The 23325-nt window shown below is 49.2% G+C and overlaps 1 protein-coding gene across 1 annotated transcript in view; it reads left to right on the top strand.

The window, feature by feature from the left end:
• LOC142274791 (kyphoscoliosis peptidase-like) overlaps nucleotides 1-23325 on the top strand; it is a 37357-nt gene that overhangs the window by 3467 nt on the left and 10565 nt on the right. Inside the window, exons 2-6 of the mRNA XM_075332569.1 lie at nucleotides 7736-8369; nucleotides 10666-10777; nucleotides 12826-12943; nucleotides 21798-21989; nucleotides 22923-23113. Coding sequence (XP_075188684.1) covers nucleotides 7755-8369; nucleotides 10666-10777; nucleotides 12826-12943; nucleotides 21798-21989; nucleotides 22923-23113 — 1228 coding nt within the window. The 5' untranslated portion in view covers nucleotides 7736-7754. The remainder of the gene's footprint in view (nucleotides 1-7735; nucleotides 8370-10665; nucleotides 10778-12825; nucleotides 12944-21797; nucleotides 21990-22922; nucleotides 23114-23325) is intronic.

Raw genomic sequence — 23325 nt, forward strand, 5'->3', positions numbered from 1 at the left:
CGAGCGGCGCTCCTCGCCCGTGAGTGAAAAGGGGTTTGGCTTTGAGGATTTATTGTCCGTGACGCCACCCACGGTTGTGGTGATTGTATGGACACCACCGCTGCTCTGTATGGGGATCCCGGGAGCGGTGACAGGGAGCAGCAAGGTTGTTGGTTCTCACCTCCGTGGGTAGGGGGTGGTCGTCTTGCAGGGTGCAGGGCTTGGTGGGGTGCAGGGACGCGGGTGGCAGCGCTGTGCCTCACGGCACTGTGGTACTCACTCAGCCTGAGACGGGGACACAGTTCTCGGTAAAACACACGGCTGGAAAGACGGTTCCCACGGACGGCTGCTGTTGCTTTTCACCAGTAGTTGACGGTGACGGTCCCTTTTCCTGCACCTAAGTCTATGTTGGTAGCGATGGGTTCCCACCGGTAACCCGCTCCCCGGCTTGGATATGGGCTGGAGGAGCCCCTCTTTGCCCGCAGGCGCTGGCCCTGAGAAACTGGTGCCTTGGCGGTGGCGGTGTCTCACTCTAACGGTTGGACTGTTGCCTTCAATCGGGACTTGGTTGTTGGGAGACCCAGAGGTCCCCTTCACTGACGGATTTGGCAAATTCACGGCGACTCCTAGCCTTGCCGGGATCCGAAAGGCCCCTGCCAATGGTGCTGGCTTCTCTTTGTATACCGTTCCGGTACCGCCGGGCCACCACCCGTCCACGGTCCTTTCGGCAACCTCCGAGCAGCCTCTCCTGCAGACGGTCACCGCCGTCTGCCGACCCTGCTGTCTCAGTCCGGGGCACACACCCGGACCAACTTCAGGCTTCCTCAAGTGTCACTTTCTCTTCCACTTTTACTCCTCTCTCTTGCTCCTTTACCGCTTCACTTCCACTTCACTCCTTCACTTCCCTAGCTTAACTCTCACTCACTACAACTGATCTCTATCTCTGCCTGGTTTTCCCGCCTCCAGGGCTGTGAACTCCTCGGTGGGCGGAGCCAACCGCCTGGCCCACCCCCTGGTGTGGACATCAGCCCCTGGAGGAAGGCAACAAGGATTTTTGTGTAGCTTCGGTGTACCTATCCGGGGTGTAGGGTGTGGTGGTGTCATGACCTGTGACCCCTGGCTTGCCCAGGGCGTCACATTCCCCCTTAGCAAAAATTCAGACCGTCCGCGGGCTGCCCGTCCAACACCGGTTTTATTTTTCTGAAAAGATAAAAAAACACAAGACAAGTATAATAACATCATCCCTTTTAACATCATGCTTTTATTAACAAAAGTACACTGATAAACCTCACCTCTGGTGACTGATAACAGAGCTGGTCATGGGATGTGGCTTCAGTCTCTTAACCCTAGAACGCATACCTGGGGCCTCGCAGGACTGCTAGGTTACTTGTTTTCTTTTTTTCTGCAAGATTACTTTAGTTAGAATTTTGAAACTCTAGGTATTCCTCAGGTATATAGTTGTTAGTAATTTCCTGTTATTTCAGTTCCAGTTATGTTATTTGCAAACAGGCCTAAAAGGCCCCAGGTATGTGAAAGTGTAGAATTCTATGGCTGCGCATTCTAGGGTTAAAAATTAGGAGATCCCCACCTTTCAGGATATCTTCGCCCCTGGAGGTCCCAGGTGCAAGATACCGTGGTCATGTTTCCTATCTCAATTTTACCTTTCTATAGACAGGAAATATGATATGGTTGGCATCATCCAGCTGGCTGATATTAATTTGGGACTGATGCTCAGGCCGCACAATTATGAAAAAATATTCATGTCCTTCCTCTCGGGATCACAAAACTGAAAATGTGCCTCCCATAATTATCAGGTCAATACAAACCCATTATATCTTACTGGCCGCTGGTGTCGAAACGTCTGGTACCATTTTTTGAAATTCAGTAGATGTGACTTCAGAGGTGACAGAAGTGACGCTTTCCAAGCTCTGTATGCACAGATCCAAATCTTCATGTCTGGACTGCTACATATGCTGGGTAGCATTACCTGTCCACAACAGGAGGTCTTACCTTGATGGAGCTTGAAGTGTCAGCTGTCCATCTCTCTTCTCCAGTTATAATTAATCCCATATGTCCGCTATCCAAAGATGGATTATGGATTTTATAACTTCTCTATGGCATAGTGATATGTGCACACTGAGGGGGTTTTTTTAGGAGGTTTTGGAGCAGAAAGACGATGGTTTGGCCATACTTGCCATCGATATTGCCACCTGTCCTATACTTGGCTGTAGTAGCTGATCATGTGGGTGCCAGGTCCTCCCGGTGATATTTGGTGCCTTTATCCTTATTCCCGCCATGTGCACTTTTGCTCATACTTATGACTTAGTACACAGCTTTGGTAATCAGAATGACATCCCTCCTTCTTTACACTGCAGGCTGCATGCAGAGGTTGTGAATGAGGTAGTTAGCATTGCATTATTCCTTATACATCAGATATACGTTATCATCCGTTTTTCCAGTCGGGTAGCTCAGGTGGAGATTGCATTTGCAGCGATTTTTGGCTCCTATTTGGCAATTATTCCTAAGTAGATAAACATCTGAGCCCGTGCGGCATTCAGGAGCCGCCGGCCAAAAACCTGCAGCCGTGCTCTCTGCGGACCGGTTGTGCAGCTGTCAGTCATGTATCAGTGTGCGCTGCTCTTAATAAGGGAGGACAGGCAGTTTTAGAATATGGATTTTTTTTCCCCATCGACCAGGAGTCGGGTCATTATTTCTATCCGCTCTTTATTTTTCTGTAGCGGTGACACATAGCGAGACGGCGGACGGCTAATGAGCCACCAGGATCTGACGGATTACAATGGCCCGATGGGAAAAGGTGGCCTTGATTCCCACTGGGTCAGGAGTTCAGCTCTTATGAAGAAAGAAAGATCCCGAGGAGCCGATTGATGTGGAGGAGAAATAGAAGGATCCTAATACTGAGAAGAACAGGCTCATCGGCATTTTACATAAAGAACCCAATGATTGAAATGGATATTGTGTAATGCTTCAGTCTTCCTGCAGGAGGTGCTACAGGGAAACTGAATAATTGCTGAATGCCCGATATAAAAAAGCTCCCAAGCACAGAGATCTAACACATTGTCTATAGGACTGCCAGTACCATAGACAATGAATAGAACGATGGTGAGTATCCTGATGATAGGTGATAAATTGCCAAATTGGGATGATCCCTTTAACTATATTATTAGTAAATCTCTAAAATAAGGGGGTCTCCGCAATTCAGCAAAAGAATCACATAAACATAGGATATGAGATAACTCACTGATTGCTGGATATTCGACTGCTGGTACCTCCACTAATCCCAAGAATGGGGCTCTAAAATTCCTCATTAGAATGAGCAGTGGCCACTATCATTGTATTCATTGTCTATGGGAGTGGACTCCGCAATCTTCGTCAGTCCCATAGATAATCTTTTAGAGCCCTGTAATGTACCAGGGAGGAGAAGTTGCGGGTAAGGGTTGCAGTCCTCAACCCACCCCGGCACAGTACAGACACGGGGGGCAGAGTGGTGTATGGAGTGGGTGTGGAGGTGGTACCTGTCCGCAGCTGCTCATCTGGGGTTTCATCCGGCTTCTCTGGATCCCGTTCACTCTGACCGGCATCACGCGCCGCACTAACGAGTAACGAGTCCACCACCGGTCACAACTGTAACAACTTTACTGTAAATTCACTTACAACACGACTTCCAGTTCATTACGGCAGTTTTTACACCAAGGTCTTTCACAGGCATTGCTTTCTTCACAGAACCCGGCTCCTTCGCTACGGCCACCAAGGAGGGGAGTGATGGGCACTCTGTCTTCCTGTTTACTAACATTCCGGCTTCGTACAAGTGAGAGGACCCCTAAAGTCCTTGCTCCCGGCGTGCTAGGGACCTCGCCAGTCAACACTGGCCCCGTGTCCTGTCCGCACTACTAACGGCAGCCGGCCTAAGAAAAGGGGGTGCACTTCTTTTACCTTCTGTAACTGAGGGGTTATCACTTTGCTTCAGTCTACGTGACTCTTTCTCACTTGCCTCCTTTCTCTGCCTGGACCCTCCACACCGCACTACTCCACTCCATTACTCCTGACCCTGTAGGTCCCCTCGCTCTTGTCACTCCTTCTCTATCTGCCTCAACCAGGAAGCACTCTTTCCTATATTCTCCTGTGCTGAGGACTGTCCTCCCCTATTAACCCATGCCGTCCTATCACTCCCTCTACATTTCCTTACATTGAGGGACCAGGGACCTAGTGACACCTAGTGGCAGCCGGACAAATTACACCGGAAATATGCACATATAACATCTACATTTAGACCATAACATCTTCAGGGGCAGTAGGGGCACCCTCTTACAGCCCCATTCTCTGGATCAGTGGGAGTCACAGCAATTAGACCCCCAGCAATCAGAATAACATGAACGTATCCTCAGGATATGAGATTCCTTGCCAAGCTGGGAAAACCCCCTTAAGCCAGTTCCAAACCTTAAAGGGGTTGGTCATTGATGGTTTATCCTTAGGATGGGTCATCATTGTCTGATTGGCCGGGGTCTGACACCCTGCACCCCTGGGGTCTGACACCCATTATCAGAAGACGGAGCAGCTCCAGAACTGAGCATTTCCGGCCTCTTGCTGACACCGCCGGCACCAAAATCAGCTGATCGGCGGGGGTGCAGGGTGTTGGATCCCGGCGGATCAGACATTGATGACCCATCCTACAGTAATTATAGATAACAGGAGTGGACAACACATTTACCTATGAAGAACTGAAAATATGGTTACTGGGCTTTCTTACTAAAATTGCAATGTTTACATTTATGAAAATGTATGTACTCTAGCGCAATACAGCAACACAAGTCTGTCCTGCCCTGGTACATTGCAGCAGATCCTCAGCTGTGAGCAGGTCCAGGTCAGGTCTGACTCTGAACAGGAATGTTTCCATTTATTGGTTACAAGCAGACAGCGAGCAATATCAGTGTATGGGTCTGTGTCAGTCCGTGGAGCAGCTGTCACTCTGATGGCAGCGCAATGACAGCTTGTTATATGGGTCTCTGGAAAATACAAGGTGCAGGAGCCGTCCCCTGCTAATAATACACATGTACCCGCAGCTCAGGAGGATGGAGAGCCTAATAATAGTACACCCCATTATGTAGGGCTCACCCACACATGGCAGACGTAACAATGCGACGAGGACCATTCATCAACATTTACTCGGATGTTTAATGAGGGTCACATTACAGTAAACCTAGAACCATAGGACGTCCACAGCCCCTCACAATGGAAAACTGACGCCCCGGGGTGTAAAACCGCAGGATTATATATATAGTGCAGGATTAGGCTACACTACACAAGGTCGGCACTACCCAACCTGAGAATCATCACTCTGCACTCCATGTGTCATAAGTCAGAATGTCATCTTTTTGCATTTAGTGGTAAACATTGTATCCTTTGCTTCTATCTTTACACCCCAAGTGAAAACAGCCCCCCCAGTATGTAAAGCAGGAATCCTCTATCCCTGGAGTAACAGTAACAGCAGCCCCCCAGTATGCAACGCAGGAATCCTCTATACCTGGAGTAACAATAACAGCAGCCCCCCAGTATGCAATGCAGGAATCCTCTATACCTGGAGTAACAATAACAGCAGCCCCCCAGTATGCAATGCAGGAATCCTCTATCCCTGGAGTAACAGTAACAGCAGCCCCCCAGTATGTAAAGCAGGAATCCTCTATCCCTGGAGTAACAATAACAGCAGCCCCCCAGTATGCAACGCAGGAATCCTCTATCCCTGGAGTAAAAGTAACAGCAGCCCCCCAGTATGCAATGCAGAAATCCTCTATCCCTGGAGTAACAGTAACAGCAGCCCCCCAGTATGCAATGCAGGAATCCTCTATCCCTGGAGTAACAGTAACAGCAGCCCCCCAGTATGCAATGCAGGAACCTTCTATCCCTGGAGCAACAGTAACAGCAGCCCCCCCAGTATGCAACGCAGGAATCCTCTATCCCTGGAGTAACAATAACAGCAGTCCCCCAGTATGTAAGCAGGAATCATCTATCTCTGGAGTAACAGTAACAGCAGCCCCCCCCCCGTATGCAAAGCAGGAATCCTCTATCTCTGGAGTAACAGCAGCAGCAGCCCCCCCAGTATGTAAGCAGGAATCATCTATCTTTGGAGCAACAGTAACAGCAGCCCCCCCCCCAGTATGCAAAGCAGGAATCCTCTATCTCTGGAGTAACAGTAACAGCAGCCCCCCAGTATGCAAAGCAGGAATCCACTATCCCTGGAGTAACAGTAACAGCAGCCCCCCAGTATGCAAAGCAGGAATCCACTATCCCTGGAGTAACAGTAACCGCACCCCCCTGTATGCAAAGTAGGAATCCTCTATCCCTGGAGTAACAATAAAAGCAGCCCCCAGTATGTAATGCAGGAATCCTCTATCCCTGGAGTAACAGTAACAGCAGCCCCCCAGTATGCAACGCAGGAATCCTCTAACCCAGGAGTAACAGTAACAGCAGCCCCCCAGTATGCAAGCAGGAATCCTCTATCCCTGGAGTAAAAGTAACAGGCTCATACTGAGCCTGATGAAGAGACCTGAGTAGTCTTTGTCTGAGTCTGAGTTAAGCTTTGCTAACTATACAAACCATTTGTATGCAAGCCACCTTGGTGGAAGGAGCTGCTGTGGAGTCTCCTGGTGACGTAGCCTCACCATTTTGGTTGTTTATCCCCTGGTTGTCTCCCCTACCCTCTTGTCACTTTAGTACAGTGGTGGGTCTAGTGAACCTCACCTGCCTCTCACTAGTCAGGGCCTCTATATGGTTGTCGCAGGGATTCAGGTAGCTGCTCATGACAGTTGCAGAGACTGTATAGGGATTGGCTAGGAGAGTAGGGACAGCTCAGGTTAGGTTAGGAGTTGTCCATGTACTCTCTTACTAGTGCCAGGGCCCTCTGTTACTGTTTCCCAGGTGTCCCCCTTGTCTGTGGTGTTTTTGAGGTGTTTTTTTGTTGTGCATCAGACTTAGGTTGTTCTGAACACGCTCGCCACGCTTGTTGCGTGACAAGTCACTCCTAGTTCCCCAGTAGTCAAAGCAGCCCCCCTGTTTCCCAGTAGTCACAGCAGCCACCCCTAGTTCCTCAGTAGTCCAGCAGCCACACCTAGATCCCCAGTAGTCCCAACAGCAACACCTAGATCTCCAGTAGTCCTAGCAGCCACACCTAGATCTCCAGTAGTCCCAACAGCCACGCCTAATTCTCCAGTAGTCCCAGCAGCCACACCTAGATCTCCAGTAGTCCCAACAGCCACCCCTAGATTCTCAGTTGTCCCAGCTGCCCCACCTAGTTCCTCAGTAGTCCCAGCAGCTACACCTAGATCTCCAGTAGTCCCAGCAGCCTCCTCTAGTTCCTCAGGTGTCCCAGCAGCCACCTCTAGCTCCTCAGCAGTCCCAGCAGCCACACCTAGTTTATCAGTAGTCCCAGCAGCCACCCCTAGATCTCCAGTAGTCCCAGCAGCTACACCTAGTTCCTCAGTAGTCCCAGCAGCCACCCCTAGATCTCCAGTAGTCCCAGCAGCCACCCCTAGATCTCCAGTAGTCCCAGCAGCTACACCTAGTTCCTCAGTAGTCCAGGCAACCACGCCTAAATCTCCAGTAGTCCCAGCAGCCACACCTAGTTCCCCAGTAGTCACAGCAGAGTTCAGGAAGCTTTGACAACACACAACACAAACCAATGTCAATGTTTAGATACTGAGGAAGAAGCAAGCCGTAGCCCTGACTTGTTGCTTCTCATCCCTAGGTGCCTCGTTGCTGTGGAAATGGGTCGTGGGAACAGTATTGGGACAGACAACGTCCAACGTGAAAATAATCTTCCCATCAAAATCTCTCCAATAAAAAATGTCAATAATAACAATAACAAATATAAGAAATGTGTGAAGGGAACACCTCAGTGTAATCCTGAAGATCTCATCGCAGGGACAAGAAACATAAACCTCACCAAGTCCAAGACTCTGAACGTCCAGAACGTCAATGTATATGAGTTACAGAAGAGAAACCACCACAACGTACACATCTCCGGTGTAACATCCAACCAGCCGGTCGCTGACCAGAAGCCCAGATCCTTCCAGATCAGAAGACATCCAGACGAAACAACGACAAATGTGGGAAATAGGAAGGAAGTTTTCACATTCTGGTCAACAAAGGCCGAGGCTCAAGATAGTCCAGTGGTCACGACGTCTCCTGCCAAGACAAGTGGAGTCCTCACAAGTGTTACATCTAAAAAGTCCAGTATCATTACAGCTGACGATCAGCGCCGGGCAGGAGATCTCTGGAGGAAACCTACAAACCCTTGTAAGAGGAGGAGACGTCAAGAGCTGTTAGGAGAAGCAGATTTTACCCACATCGATGATCATGTACTCTCCGTGAGCAGCCAGGTACTATTAATATGTTCACCGCTCTCCAGAGAATGGATAGGCTGCATTCTCAGTGATGTCACCACTCTCTAGTGAATGGATAGGCTGCATTCTCAGTGATGTCACCGCTCTCTAGTGAATGGATAGGCTGCATTCTCAGTGATGTCACCGCTCTCTAGTGAATGGATAGGCTGCATTCTCAGTGATGTCACCGTTCTCTAGTGAATGGATAGGCTGCAATCTCAGTGATGTCACCGCTCTCTAGTGAATGGATAGGCTGCAATCTCAGTGATGTCACCGCTCTCTAGTGAATGGATAGGCTGCATTCTCAGTGATGTCACCGCTCTCTAGTGAATGGATAGGCTGCATTCTCAGTGATGTCACCGCTCTCTAGTGAATGGATAGGCTGCAATCTCAGTGATGTCACCGCTCTCTAGTGAATGGATAGGCTGCATTCTCAGTGATGTCACCGCTCTCTAGTGAATGGATAGGCTGCAATCTCAGTGATGTCACCGCTCTCTAGTGAATGGATAGGCTGCATTCTCAGTGATGTCACCGCTCTCTAGTGAATGAATAGGCTGCAATGTCAGTGATGTCACCACTCTCTAGAGAATGGATAGGCTGCAATCTCAGTGATGTCACCGCTCTCTAGTGAATGGATAGGCTGCAATCTCAGTGATGTCACCGCTCTCTAGTGAATGGATAGGCTGCAATCTCAGTGATGTCACCGCTCTCTAGTGAATGGATAGGCTGCATTCTCAGTGATGTCACTGCTCTCTAGTGAATGGATACGCTGCATTCTCAGTGATGTCACCACTCTCTAGTGAATGGATAGGCTGCATTCTCAGTGATGTCACCGCTCTCTAGTGAATGGATAGGCTGCAATCTCAGTGATGTCACCGCTCTCTAGTGAATGGATACGCTGCATTCTCAGTGATGTCACCGCTCTCTAGTGAATGGATAAGCTGCATACTCGGTGATGTCTTTGCTCTCTAGTGAATGGATAGGCTGCAATCTAAGTGATGTCACCGCTCTCTAGTGAATGGATAGGCTGCAATCTCAGTGATGTCACCGCTCTCTAGTGAATGGATAGGCTGCAATCTCAGTGATGTCACCGCTCTCTAGTGAATGGATAGGCTGCATTCTCAGTGATGTCACTGCTCTCTAGTGAATGGATAGGCTGCATTCTCAGTGATGTCACCGCTCTCTAGTGAATGGATAGTCTGCATTCTCAGTGATGTCACCGCTCTCTAGTGAATGGATAGGCTGCATACTCGGTGATGTCTTTGCTCTCTAGTGAATGGATAGGCTGCATTCTCAGTGATGTCACCACTCTCTAGTGAATGGATAGGCTGCAATCTCAGTGATGTCACCGCTCTCTAGTGAATGGATACGCTGCATTCTCAGTGATGTCACCGCTCTCTAGTGAATGGATAAGCTGCATACTCGGTGATGTCTTTGCTCTCTAGTGAATGGATAGGCTGCAATCTAAGTGATGTCACCGCTCTCTAGTGAATGGATAGGCTGTAATCTCAGTGATGTCACTGCTCTCTAGTGAATGGATAGGCTGCAATCTCAGTGATGTCACCGCTCTCTAGTGAATGGATAGGCTGCATTCTCAGTGATGTCACTGCTCTCTAGTGAATGGATAGGCTGCATTCTCAGTGATGTCACCGCTCTCTAGTGAATGGATAGGCTGCATTCTCAGTGATGTCACCGCTCTCTAGTGAATGGATAGGCTGCATTCTCAGTGATGTCACCGCTCTCTAGTGAATGGATAGTCTGCATTCTCAGTGATGTCACCGCTCTCTAGTGAATGGATAGGCTGCAATCTCAGTGATATCACTGCTCTCTAGTGAATGAATAGGATACATTCTCACTGATGTCACTGCTCTCTAGTGAATGGATAGGCTGCATTCTCAGTGATGTCACCGCTCTCTAGTGAATGGATAAGCTGCATATTCGGGGATGTCTTTGCTCTCTAGTGAATGGATAGGCTGCAATCTAAGTGATGTCACCGCTCTCTAGTGAATGGATAGGCTGCAATCTCAGTGATGTCACCGCTCTCTAGTGAATGGATAGGCTGCAATCTCAGTGATGTCACCGCTCTCTAGTGAATGGATAGGCTGCATTCTCAGTGATGTCACCGCTCTCTAGTGAATGGATAGGCTGCATTCTCAGTGATGTCTTTGCTCTCTAGTGAATAGATAGGCTGCAATCTCAGTGATGTCACCGCTCTGTAGTGAATGGATAGGCTGTATTCAGGAAAACAGACAATTCATATAGTTAATTTGTATTTTTTTGTACCTTTTTATAGATCCAATCGGGAAATATTTCTATACAAGAAATCGTACATAGAATCACAGCAAGATCCACCAATGACCTTGAAAAATTACGGGCGATATGGATTTGGATTTGCCATAATATCAGTGAGTCCTTTGCATCTTTACCAGACGTTCATGAAAAGGATGGGGCATAGAAAATAAGACAAGGGGGAAGGGGAAGGTTTCTAATGCAGTAAGCTGCCTCTCAGCAAGACCAAATGTATTTATTAATAGTTTCTTCACAAAGGGATGTTTTTCTCTTGGTCAATATTCATGTCCGATTCCCCCACAATACATTTCCCCCACACACAGTATGATTCCCCCACAACACATTTCCCCCACACACAGTATGATTCCCCCACAATACATTTCCCCCACACACAGTATGATTCCCCCACAATACATTTCCCCCACACACAGTATGATTCCCCCACAATACATTTCCCCCACACACAGTATGATTCCCCCACAATACATTTCCCCCACACACAGTATGATTCCCCCACAATACATTTCCCACACGCACAGTATGATTCCCCCACAATACATTTCCCCCACACACAGTATGATTCCCCCACAATACATTTCCCCCACACACAGTATGATTCCCCCACAATACATTTCCCCCACACACAGTATGATTCCCCCACAATACATTTCCCCCACACACAGTATGATTCCCCCACAATACATTTCCCCCACACACAGTATGATTCCCCCACAATACATTTCCCCCACACACAGTATGATGCCCTAATGTTCTCCCTAACAGTGCCCCCCACACTGAAGGTCAAGACCCCCCATATTATGTTGTCTGACCCATATTTTAATGCCCCACAATCCCCTCCACCCATCTCAGAACTTGTTATTGGCTGAAAAGGCAAATCTCAGCTAGTGCCATATTATGAGCAGAAGAGATCTGCAGGTTTCCTGCAGCCAGTGCTGCGTGTGTCCAACTGCAGCAGGTGTGGTCTAGTGATGTCATCGCGTCTCCTGTGCCAAGCCTCAGACAGGGCACAGAGATGGCTTTTTGCTTCATCATGTATTCTGCTGTACCTACAGCGGGTGAATAAGTATTAAACACGGCACCAATTTTCAGATTATGGCCCCAACAGTGCTCACTGAAATCTTTTCTAATTTAGAAATTCTTCTTTCACCAATGCCATCAGTATATTTTGCAATGGTAAGGTTTGGAAGGTTTTGAGACAGCTCACTAGTTTCACCCATCATGAGTTGTTTCTTGTGTGGCACCTTGGTAATGAGACACCTTTTTATAGGCCATCACTTGAAGCAGCCAATATTATTTGTCAGTAAGTGGCAGGATTGCTTTTCTAATTACTGATAGATTTCATGACTTTCCATGGCTTTTTGCCCCACTCTTCTTGTTATCAATACTTTTTTTCAGTGACATTTCTCATTATTACACATAATTTATAGAATTCTATGGTTTCATTTATTTGCTTGTGTGGATTGGATGGATTGTTCCTGACATTTGGTGAGAAATTCATGTCAATAGCACCCTTAGAAATATATTTATTAAAAAATTGGTGACGTGTTCAATACTTATTTCAACCGCTGTATGTCTTGAGGATGCAGATGCAGTGGAAACTGGGACATACCATGGCGCTGACCTCCCCAAATTTGGGAAAGTCCGAATAGATTTGGGACTGTTACACATTTTGCCTTGAGGCTAAGGAGCTTTAACTTACACCTTGTGAGCCCGCCTGATTCCTCGCAAGATGTCAAGGTGTCTCCATGTTGTGAGGCCTCAGTTATTCAACCTTTTTAACAGTAAAACTGGCTTTCTTGCCAACAGAAACCAATTAGAGTTCAGCTTTCTTATTTCCAGGGCAGTGTGAGAAATGAAAGCTGCTCTCTGATTGGTTGCTATGGGTGACATGACAACTGAATCGTTTTTGCTGGCTGAGGCCTGGTGCATTTTTGACATTTTTTCAGATATTTTAGGAAGGAAATTAATAAAGTCTGAATATATGTTATATTCCCGTATTTTAGTATCTGCATCTCGTGAGAAGAGATAATTGTTTTTACCCCCATTACTCATGATTACTGTCAGAATTCATTGTCTGAGCGGCGCCCGGGTGTAATCATATTAAACTGCATGTGACTGCCATGATTGATCTTCTCTTCCCAAGGTTATGACGTGGAAGGATTTCTAGGAAATTCGCAGAAATTGTACAGAACCGAGGATGTTCTGGAAAAGAGGAGAGGAGTGTGTGCCGGATACGCCGGGCTGTGTATGGAAATGTGCAGGTATGACGGCCATAGAGGAAAGTGCGGTATAATACATACCGTACAATGTGCAGGTATGGTGACAATGGTGGAAAGTGCGGTATAATACATACCGTACAATGTGCAGGTATGGTGACAATGGTGGAAAGTGCGGTATAATACATACCGTACAATGTGCAGGTATGGCGACCATAGAGGAAAGTGCGGTATAATACATACAGTACAATGTGCAGGTATGGCGACCATAGAGGAAAGTGCGGTATAATACATACAGTACAATGTGCAGGTATGGCGACCATAGAAAGTGCGGTATAATACATACAGTACAATGTGCAGGTATGGCGACCATAGAAAGTGCGGTATAATACATACGGTACAATGTGCAGGTATGGCGACCATAGAAAGTGCGGTATAATACATACAGTACAATGTGCAGGTATGGCGACCACAGAGGAAAGTGCGGTATAATACATACAGTACAATGTGCAGGTATGGCGACCATAGAAAGTGCGGTATAATACATACAGTACAATGTGCAGGTATGGCGACCATAGAAAGTGCGGTATAATACATACAGTACAATGTGCAGGTATGGCGACCATAGAAAGTGCGGTATAATACATACAGTACAATGTGCAGGTATGGCGACCATAGAAAGTGCGGTATAATACATACAGTACAATGTGCAGGTATGGCGACCATAGAAAGTGCGGTATAATACATACAGTACAATGTGCAGGTATGGCGACCACAGAGGAAAGTGCGGTATAATACATACAGTACAATGTGCAGGTATGGTGACCATAGAAAGTGCGGTATAATACATACAGTACAATGTGCAGGTATGGCGACCATAGAAAGTGCGGTATAATACATACAGTACAATGTGCAGGTATGGCGACCACAGAGGAAAGTGCGGTATAATACATACAGTACAATGTGCAGGTATGGTGACCATAGAAAAAGTGCGGTATAATACATACAGTACAATGTGCAGGTATGGCGACCACAGAGGAAAGTGCGGTATAATACATACAGTACAATGTGCAGGTATGGCGACCACAGAGGAAAGTGCGGTATAATACATACAGTACAATGTGCAGGTATGGTGACCATAGAAAAAGTGCGGTATAATACATACAGTACGATATGCAGGTATGGCGACTGTGGCGCCCTGGCCTAGCCAGGTCGTCACAGATAACACACACCCCCACCCCCACTAGACAGTAACATTAGCCAAACACAAAATCCTTGTTGCCTCCCTCCAGGGTCTGATGTCCACACCAGGTGGGGCGGAGCCAAGCAGTTGGCCCCACCCGCCGAGGAGTTCACAGGCCTGGAGGCAGGAAAAGTGACAGTTGGAAGTTAGAGGTTGAAGTGTGAGGAGTAAACACTTGGGTGTCTGGGTTTGTGGCCCAGGCACTGACAGCAAGGTTGGCAGGCGGTGGTGGCCATCTGCAGGAATAGTGAATCAACGCAGAACCGTAGGACCGGGGACGGGCGACGGCCCGCCGGTACCGACCGGCGAGCGAAGTGAAGCCAGCACACACAGGCAGGGCCATCGGACCCCGACCAGGCTTGGAGCCGCCGACAATAGTCAAATCCGAGTATGACCGGAACCCCAGGGGTTTCTTAACAGCAAAAGTCCCGATAGAAGGCAACCGCCCACACCATGAGGGTAACAGCTACCGCCTAAGGCTAGAGACCCAAAGGCCAGCGCCTGCGGGCAAACGGGCTCCTCCGGCACCCATACACCGGGGAGCGGACTACCGTTGGAAATCCATCGTAGTCAAACAAGTACACAAAGGTGCAGGGAGAGACAGCCGCCATCACCTGTCCGGGGAGAAACACAGCAGCCGGCTGCGGGACCCGTCCATCCAGCCGTTTGGTTTACCGAGGACTTTGTGCATCTCTTGCTGAGTGAGTACGCCCGTGCCATCCGGCACCGCGCCGCGCTGCCCCTGCAACCCTGCAGCTCACCAACCCTGCCTCCCCGTCTCACCACCGGGCCCCGGGACCACCGACCCCTACCTACAGAGGGGGAAAACAACATCCCAGCTGCTCCCTACCATCGCTCCCGGGATCCCCGTCACCAGCAGCGGTGGTGCCCATCTTCACCACAACCCGTGGGTGGCGTCACGGACTAAATCCCTCAAACCAACCACCCCTTTCACTCACAGGCGAGGAGCGCCGCTCGAGTCCCCGGATCCGGCCCACAGCTCGAGCCACCGAGCAGCAGCCGCAGCAGCGCCGGACCCGAGCGTTAGCGAGCGCTGCGCAGTGGCGTCCTCCCCGCCCGCAACAACTTGGCGCTGTGAACAGGATTGGACCGATCTACTTACCAGTAGAAGTTCGCCTTGCAGTCCCCGCCGGCGGTGTCCGGCCGAAAATTTTGAAGCGCCACCATCTTTGGCGCGAAAATCTCCCGCTTGAGTGTCTTCTCCGAGCAGGGAAGGCGCGAAAGCGAAGCCCCGCCCCAAACAAACGGAAGTGCCGAAGAGAACCAAGGGGGGGCGGGTGTGAGTCTGCCTAATGTAGCCGAGGGCATGAGAAGCGGGGACGCCAGGACCCTGAAATACATATCCCGTTCCTGGAGGCCGAGCAAGCAGGATGTCCGCTCCGTACAGCAGACCCACGCCCCGGAACAGCGGCATGGGTGGAGGCTCGGGTGGCGCAGTTAAGCCGCAGGCTGCAGACCCGGCTCCAGCTCCTGGTGCAAGAATGGGGGGCTGGAATGGTGGAAGTTGTGATGACCGTGCAGGCCCGTGAGGCGAAAGCAGAGTCGGAGGAGCGGGTGAGTGATCCACGCCCCTGTGTCCCAGAGGGACCGGTCGCTGCGGCCGAGGGGCCTGGTCTGCCATCGCTCAGCCAGCTGTGTTCCCCGCTGCCCGTATTGGTCGGAACCACCCCGCTGGTCGGCCCGCTGTCCCCGAACCCGGCAACCGATGACATCGCTCCCGCCTGCGAAGATCCAACTGCAGGTGCTGCCTGTGAATTACAGCTTGCCCGGCCCGCACCGACACTGCTCCCCTGGAGGGTGCCTGCTCCCCAAAGGGAGTCGTCCGTCCCGGAAGCGGCCGCACCCGAAGAGGCCCCGGTAGTCCTCCCGGCCAGTATCGAGGTAGAAGATAGCCCGCATCAAACCCAGAAAGTGACGCTGACCGCTCCCAGCTCCCGGCCTCGGCTGAGGCTGCGGAGGGTTGCCGCTGCAAGGCAGCAGAGCAGGCCGCGACACAGCGGTAGCCCCCTACCCAGAAGGTGCCGGTCGTGGCCCGCATCGGGGGGTACCTGCTGGGCCCAACCCCCGCGCTAGAGGAGCCGCCATGTTGGAAGCGGCGGCCAAACCTGATGGGACGACAGGCAGAGGCCCGGGAGAAGGCTGCGATCCTGGCCTGTACTGTAGAAGCAAAGGACGCTGTCCGGAGGGCCTCTCCTGAAGCTCGGGGCCCGATCTTTGAAGGTCAAGTCCAGCAGTTCTACCCCCGGCGAGGATGGGGGTTTATTCATGAGCCCTGCCTGGGGGTCGAAGCGTTCTTCTCCCGTCGGGACGTGCACAGCCAGCTGCCCCTGGGCCATTCGGAGCATGACCTCTGTGCGGGCTAGTTGGTCACCTATACCTGCCACCTGGGAGAGAGAGGCTGGTTCGCCCTGGATGTCCAAAGAAGGGTGAGCCATGAAAACCTCGAGCAGCCCCGGTTACCTCTTCCGCCGTACAGTCCCAAAGCGGATCCGGAGGAAGTAAGAGGCGGCGGTGACCTCAAGTAGTGGCAGCGGTCCGGCGTTGCATAAAGTTGTCCCCCGTTGGGACCCTCAGCAGTTCAAAGAATGGATCAAAATCAACCGCATTTCATCTGATTGTCGTCAGTGATTAACCCGGCCGTTGCCGGCAAGTTGTCCCCGGAGGGACTCTGTGTGCCTTTACCACCCACATGAGGAACTACTCATGAACACGGCCGAGAACTTGCAGGCCACCCACGAACTTGTGGTCTTGTAAATAGTTTTGTGGGATGGATACCGTTGCCGCCTCCGGAGAGGCAGATGGGAGGAAGGGCCCGCAGCAGAGCAGGCTGGGGCCCGGCCACCACCAGGACCGGTGGCCATCCTCCAGGGGGTCAGGGGTGCCCCTTGGACGTGGGGTCCCCTGAAGTGACAGTCGGGTGCGAGTTACCGTACCCGTTCCCGCTCGGGCAGCCTGAACCTGGACTGGGGTCAAGGGGTACTGCCCACTTCTTAGGGGCAGCATCAGGGCTAAGTTGCTTGGGTGGGAGAGCGGAAGACATCCGTCCGTCCGTCTGTATTAAAATGTTTATATGTGCAACGTTTGAAGTGACCTAACAAGTATGCTTATGATTGAAATGTTTACATGTTATTTATGTTTTTACAGTTTTGAAGAAAAAAAATAAAACCGGTGATGGACGGGCAGCCCGCGGACAGTCTGCATTTCACCAAGGGGGAATGTGGCGCCCTGGCCTAGCCAGGTTGTCACAGATAACACGCAAACACCCCACCCCCACTAGACAGTAACATTAGCCAAACACAAAATCCTTGTTGCCTCCCTCCAGGGTCTGATGTCCACACCAGGTGGGGCGGAGCCAAGCGGTTGGCCCTGCCCACGGAGGAGTTCACAGGCCTGGAGGCGGGAAAAGTGACAGTTGGAAGTTAGAGGTTGAAGTGTGAGGAGTAAACACTTGGGTGTCTGGGTTTGTGGCCCAGGCACTGACAGCAAGGTTGGCAGACGGTGGTGGCCGTCTGCAGGAGTGGTGAATCAACGCGGAACCGTAGGACCGGGGACGGGCGACGGCCCGCCGGTACCGCCCGGGGAGCGAAGTGAAGCCAGCACACACAGGCAGGGCCATCGGACCCCGACCAGGCTTGGAGCTGCCGACAATAGTCAAATCCGAGTGTGACCGGAATCCCAGGAGTTTCCTAACAGCAAAAGTCCCGATAGAAGGCAACCGCCCACACCGTGAGGGTAACAGCTACCGCCTAAGGCTAGAGACCCAAGGGCCAGCGCCTGCGGGCAAACGGGCTCCTCCGGTACCCATACACTGGGAAGTGGACTACCGTTGGTAATCCATCGTAGTCAAACAAGTACCACCGACCCCTATCCACGGAGGGGGAAAACAACATCCCAGCTGCTCCCTACCATCGCTCCCGGGATCCCCGTCACCAACAGCGGTGGTGCCCATCTTCACCACAACCCGTGGGTGGCGTCACGGACTAAATCCCCAAACAAACCACCCCTTTCACTCACGGGCGAGGAGCGCCGCTCGAGCCACCGAGCAGCAGTCGCAGCAGCGCCGGACCCAAGCGTTAGCGAGCGCAGCGCAGTGGCGTCCTCCCCACCCGCGACAGCGACCATAGAGGAAAGTGAGGTATAATACATACCATACAATGTGCAGGTATGGCGACCATAGAAAAAGTGTGGTATAATACATACAGTACAATGTGCAGGTATGTCGGCCATAGAAAGTGCAGTATAATACATACAGTACAATGTGCAGGTATGGCGACAATGGAGGAAAGTGCGGTATAATACATACGGTACAATGTGCAGGTATGGCGACCATAGAGGAAAGTGCAGTATAATATATACGGTACAATGTGCAGGTATGGCGACCATAGAGGAAAGTGCGGTATAATACATACGGTACAATGTGCAGGTATGGCGACCATAGAGGAAAGTGCGGTATAATACATACAGTACAATGTGCAGGTATGGCGACCATAGAGGAAAGTGCGGTATAATACATACGGTACAATGTGCAGGTATGGCAGCCATAGAAAGTGCAGTATAATACATACGGTACAATGTGCAGGTATGGCGACAATGGAGGAAAGTGCGGTATAATACATACGGTACAATGTGCAGGTATGGCGACCATAGAAAGTGCGGTATAATACATACAGTACAATGTGCAGGTATGGCGACCATAGAGGAAAGTGCAGTATAATACATACAGTACAATGTGCAGGTATGGCGACCATAGAGGAAAGTGCAGTATAATACATACGGTACAATGTGCAGGTATGGCGTCCATAGAAAGTGCAGTATAATACATATCGTACAATGTGCAGGTATGGCGACCATAGAAAGTGCGGTATAATACATACGGTACAATGTGCAGGTATGGCGGCCATAGAGGAAAGTGCGGTATAATACATACGGTACAATGTGCAGGTATGGCGACCATAGAGGAAAGTGCAGTATAATATATACGGTACAATGTGCAGGTATGGCGGCCATAGAAAGTGCAGTATAATACATACGGTACAATGTGCAGGTATGGCGACCATAGAAAGTGCGGTATAATACATACGGTACAATGTGTAGGTATGGCGGCCATAGAAAGTGCGGTATAATACATACGGTACAATGTGCAGGTATGGCGGCCATAGAGGAAAGTGCGGTATAATACATACGGTACAATGTGCAGGTATGGCGACCATAGAGGAAAGTGCAGTATAATATATACGGTACAATGTGCAGGTATGGCGGCCATAGAAAGTGCAGTATAATACATACGGTACAATGTGCAGGTATGGCGACCATAGAAAGTGCGGTATAATACATACGGTACAATGTGTAGGTATGGCGGCCATAGAAAGTGCGGTATAATACATACGGTACAATGTGCAGGTATGGCGGCCATAGAAAGTGCAGTATAATACATACGGTACAATGTGCAGGTATGGCGACCATAGAGGAAAGTGCGGTATAATACATACGGTACAATGTGCAGGTATGGCGGCCATAGAGGAAAGTGCGGTATAATACATACGGTACAATGTGCAGGTATGGCGGCCATAGAGGAAAGTGCGGTATAATACATACGGTACAATGTGCAGGTATGGCGACCATAGAGGAAAGTGCAGTATAATATATACGGTACAATGTGCAGGTATGGCGGCCATAGAAAGTGCAGTATAATACATACGGTACAATGTGCAGGTATGGCGACCATAGAAAGTGCGGTATAATACATACGGTACAATGTGTAGGTATGGCGGCCATAGAAAGTGCGGTATAATACATACGGTACAATGTGCAGGTATGGCGGCCATAGAAAGTGCAGTATAATACATACGGTACAATGTGCAGGTATGGCGACCATAGAGGAAAGTGCGGTATAATACATACGGTACAATGTGCAGGTATGGCGGCCATAGAGGAAAGTGCGGTATAATACATACGGTACAATGTGCAGGTATGGCGGCCATAGAGGAAAGTGCGGTATAATACATACGGTACAATGTGCAGGTATGGCGACCATAGAGGAAAGTGCAGTATAATATATACGGTACAATGTGCAGGTATGGCGGCCATAGAAAGTGCAGTATAATACATACGGTACAATGTGCAGGTATGGCGACCATAGAAAGTGCGGTATAATACATACGGTACAATGTGTAGGTATGGCGGCCATAGAAAGTGCGGTATAATACATACGGTACAATGTGCAGGTATGGCGGCCATAGAAAGTGCAGTATAATACATACGGTACAATGTGCAGGTATGGCGACCATAGAGGAAAGTGCGGTATAATACATACGGTACAATGTGCAGGTATGGCGGCCATAGAGGAAAGTGCGGTATAATACATACGGTACAATGTGCAGGTATGGCGGCCATAGAGGAAAGTGCGGTATAATACATACGGTACAATGTGCAGGTATGGCGACCATAGAGGAAAGTGCGGTATAATACATACAGTACAATGTGCAGGTATGGCGACCATAGAAAGTGCAGTATAATACATAGCGTACAATGTGCAGGTATGGCGTCCATAGAAAGTGCAGTATAATACATAGCGTACAATGTGCAGGTATGGCGACCATAGAGGAAAAAATGTATGCTCTAATATATCAAGTACAATGTGGAAGAAGAGCATCCATAGAAATGTGCAGTACTACACATCCTAACAATGTGCTGGTATGGCGACCATTAAAGAAAGGTGCGGTATTATACATACGGTACAGTGTGCAGCTATGGTGATCATAGAAGAGATGTACAGTATTATAAATACAGTTGAAACCCTTAGTTTCCCTCCGCTCTCTATAAACCTGCAGATGTGTCTTTATAGAGAGCGGAGGGAAAAACATGCAGATGTGTCTGTATAGAGAGAGGGGGGAAAAACCTGCAGATGTGTCTGTAAAGAGAGCGGAGGGAAAAACCTGCAGATGTGTCTGTATAGAGAGCGGAGGGAAAAACCTGCAGATGTGTCTGTATAGAGAGCAGAGGGAAAAACCTGCAGATGTGTCTGTATAGAGAGAGGAGGGAAAAACCTGCAGATGTGTCTGTATAGAGAGCGGAGGGAAAAACCTGCAGATGTGTCTGTATAGAGAGAGGAGGGAAAAACCTGCAGATGTGTCTGTATAGAGAGCGGAGGGAAAAACCTGCAGATGTGTCTGTATAGAGAGAGGAGGGAAAAACCTGCAGATGTGTCTGTATAGAGAGCGGAGGGAAAAACCTGCAGATGTGTCTGTATAGAGAGCAGAGGGGAAAACCTGCAGATGTGTCTGTATAGAGAGCAGAGGGGAAAACCTGCAGATGTGTCTGTATAGAGAGCAGAGTGAAAAACCTGCAGATGTGTCTGTATAGAGAGCAGAGTGAAAAACCTGCAGATGTGTCTGTATAGAGAGCAGAGTGAAAAACCTGCAGATGTGTCTGTATAGAGAGAGGAGGGAAGCTTCTGATTTCATCTGTATAGGACAGTGTGCAAGTATTGCGAAAAATAAAGGTACCAAAAATGTTGTCTTTCCATACAGGGTGCGGGAGTTTTCAGAAAATCGCATTCACTTTTCTTCGTGTGAACATGGTCTGAAGCTGCAGATTTCTCGCCTAACATACCATTATGAATATTCTATCACACAGGGAGACCGGAATCGCCTGCAGAGAGGTTTGTGGCTTCAGCCGTGGAGCGGAGTCCTGTGACCGCGTCAGTTTCCACAGGACGAAGTCCAACCACATGTGGAACGCGGTGCAGCTGGCGGGACAGTGGCACCTCCTGGACGCCTGCTGGGGGGCCGGGACCGTGGACCTCCAGGAGGGAACATTTATACCAAGGTTAGATCACATCATGCACCATAGTGAAGACAGCGCGGGGGAAATAACGTAAAGGACCACCCTGCTCATAGTGCAGTAGGATAGCACGCTATGGCGGTGTATGGGCGCTGTAAGGTTGGTAGTATAGTAGGGGGATAGCGCTGTATTTTGGTAGTTTGGAAAGGGGATAGCATAGCACTGCATGGTGGTAGTATAGTAAGGGGATAGCACGGTATGGCGGTATTATAGTAGGAGGCTAGCACTGTATGGTGGTACTATGGTCGGTTGATGATATTATTTTTATGCAGAATGGTGGTGTATGTTATAGCACTATGTAGTGCAGTATTATTTCAGCACTGTATAGCAGTAGCATAGTAAGGTGATAGCACAATATGGCATTGCTATATAGGTGGTAGTACAACATGGTGACAACACTGTATTGCAAAGCTATTTAGACACTGTGTGGCATGTTTGGATCCTATATTCTGGTAATACTACTACACACTGTATATCGGGGGTACAGGGTGATGTTTAGTGCGGCACAGTTTTATTCAGAGGAATATTCCTCCTAATAACGTGGTATGACCATGGCAGATGACAAGCTTAGTAGATCTGATGGTACGTGGGATATACATACATTGTATGGTTTCCTTTATGATTTGGACCACTTGATTCAAATGCATCAGTAGGGGTCTTCTGTATGTTAGGGTGGGCTGGCAGCAATAACAATGCCCATTGTAATTCTATACAACCTATAGGCGCTGGTCTACTAAATATAGTAGACCAGCGCCTGGGAAGGAAGTTTTCCTAACTTTTTGAAGTTGGGGAGAAAACCAGTAAAGATAATTCCAGTAACATCAGGGGGACAAACAAACTGCATAGGGGGCCAATATGGTGTGCTTCATCCCTTTAAGGCCCAAGGAAGGGTTAACTGATAATTCTTGCTTTTAACAGATACGAAGACTTTTTCTTCCTCACCGATCCCGAGGATTTCATAGAAACTCATTGGCCCGATGACCCGACTTGGCAGCTGCTTGACTCAATAGTTTCTTTTGAAGATTTCGAAGAGAAAATCTTCAAGACCTCGGAGTTCTTTAGACTTCAGCTTTTCATCATCTCTCCAAAGGTTTTCCACCTTACAACAGGTACAACCGCAAAATCCAATCGTTACTTGTTAAAATTGTGTAAGATCAAGGAAGGAGAAAATTATATAAGATTAATAAGGCAAGTTAACGCTTCTCGAAAAATTATGAATTTCCCTAATATCAGAAATGGTGCCGGGAAAGTCAATAGGCAAATTTTGGCCATTTTCTACAGTCTGATGTACCCAACTGACTGCCATAAACAGCACCTGATG

Source organism: Anomaloglossus baeobatrachus, chromosome 1, assembly GCF_048569485.1.
Source record: "Anomaloglossus baeobatrachus isolate aAnoBae1 chromosome 1, aAnoBae1.hap1, whole genome shotgun sequence".
In the NCBI taxonomy this organism is placed as follows: Eukaryota; Metazoa; Chordata; class Amphibia; order Anura; family Aromobatidae; genus Anomaloglossus; species Anomaloglossus baeobatrachus.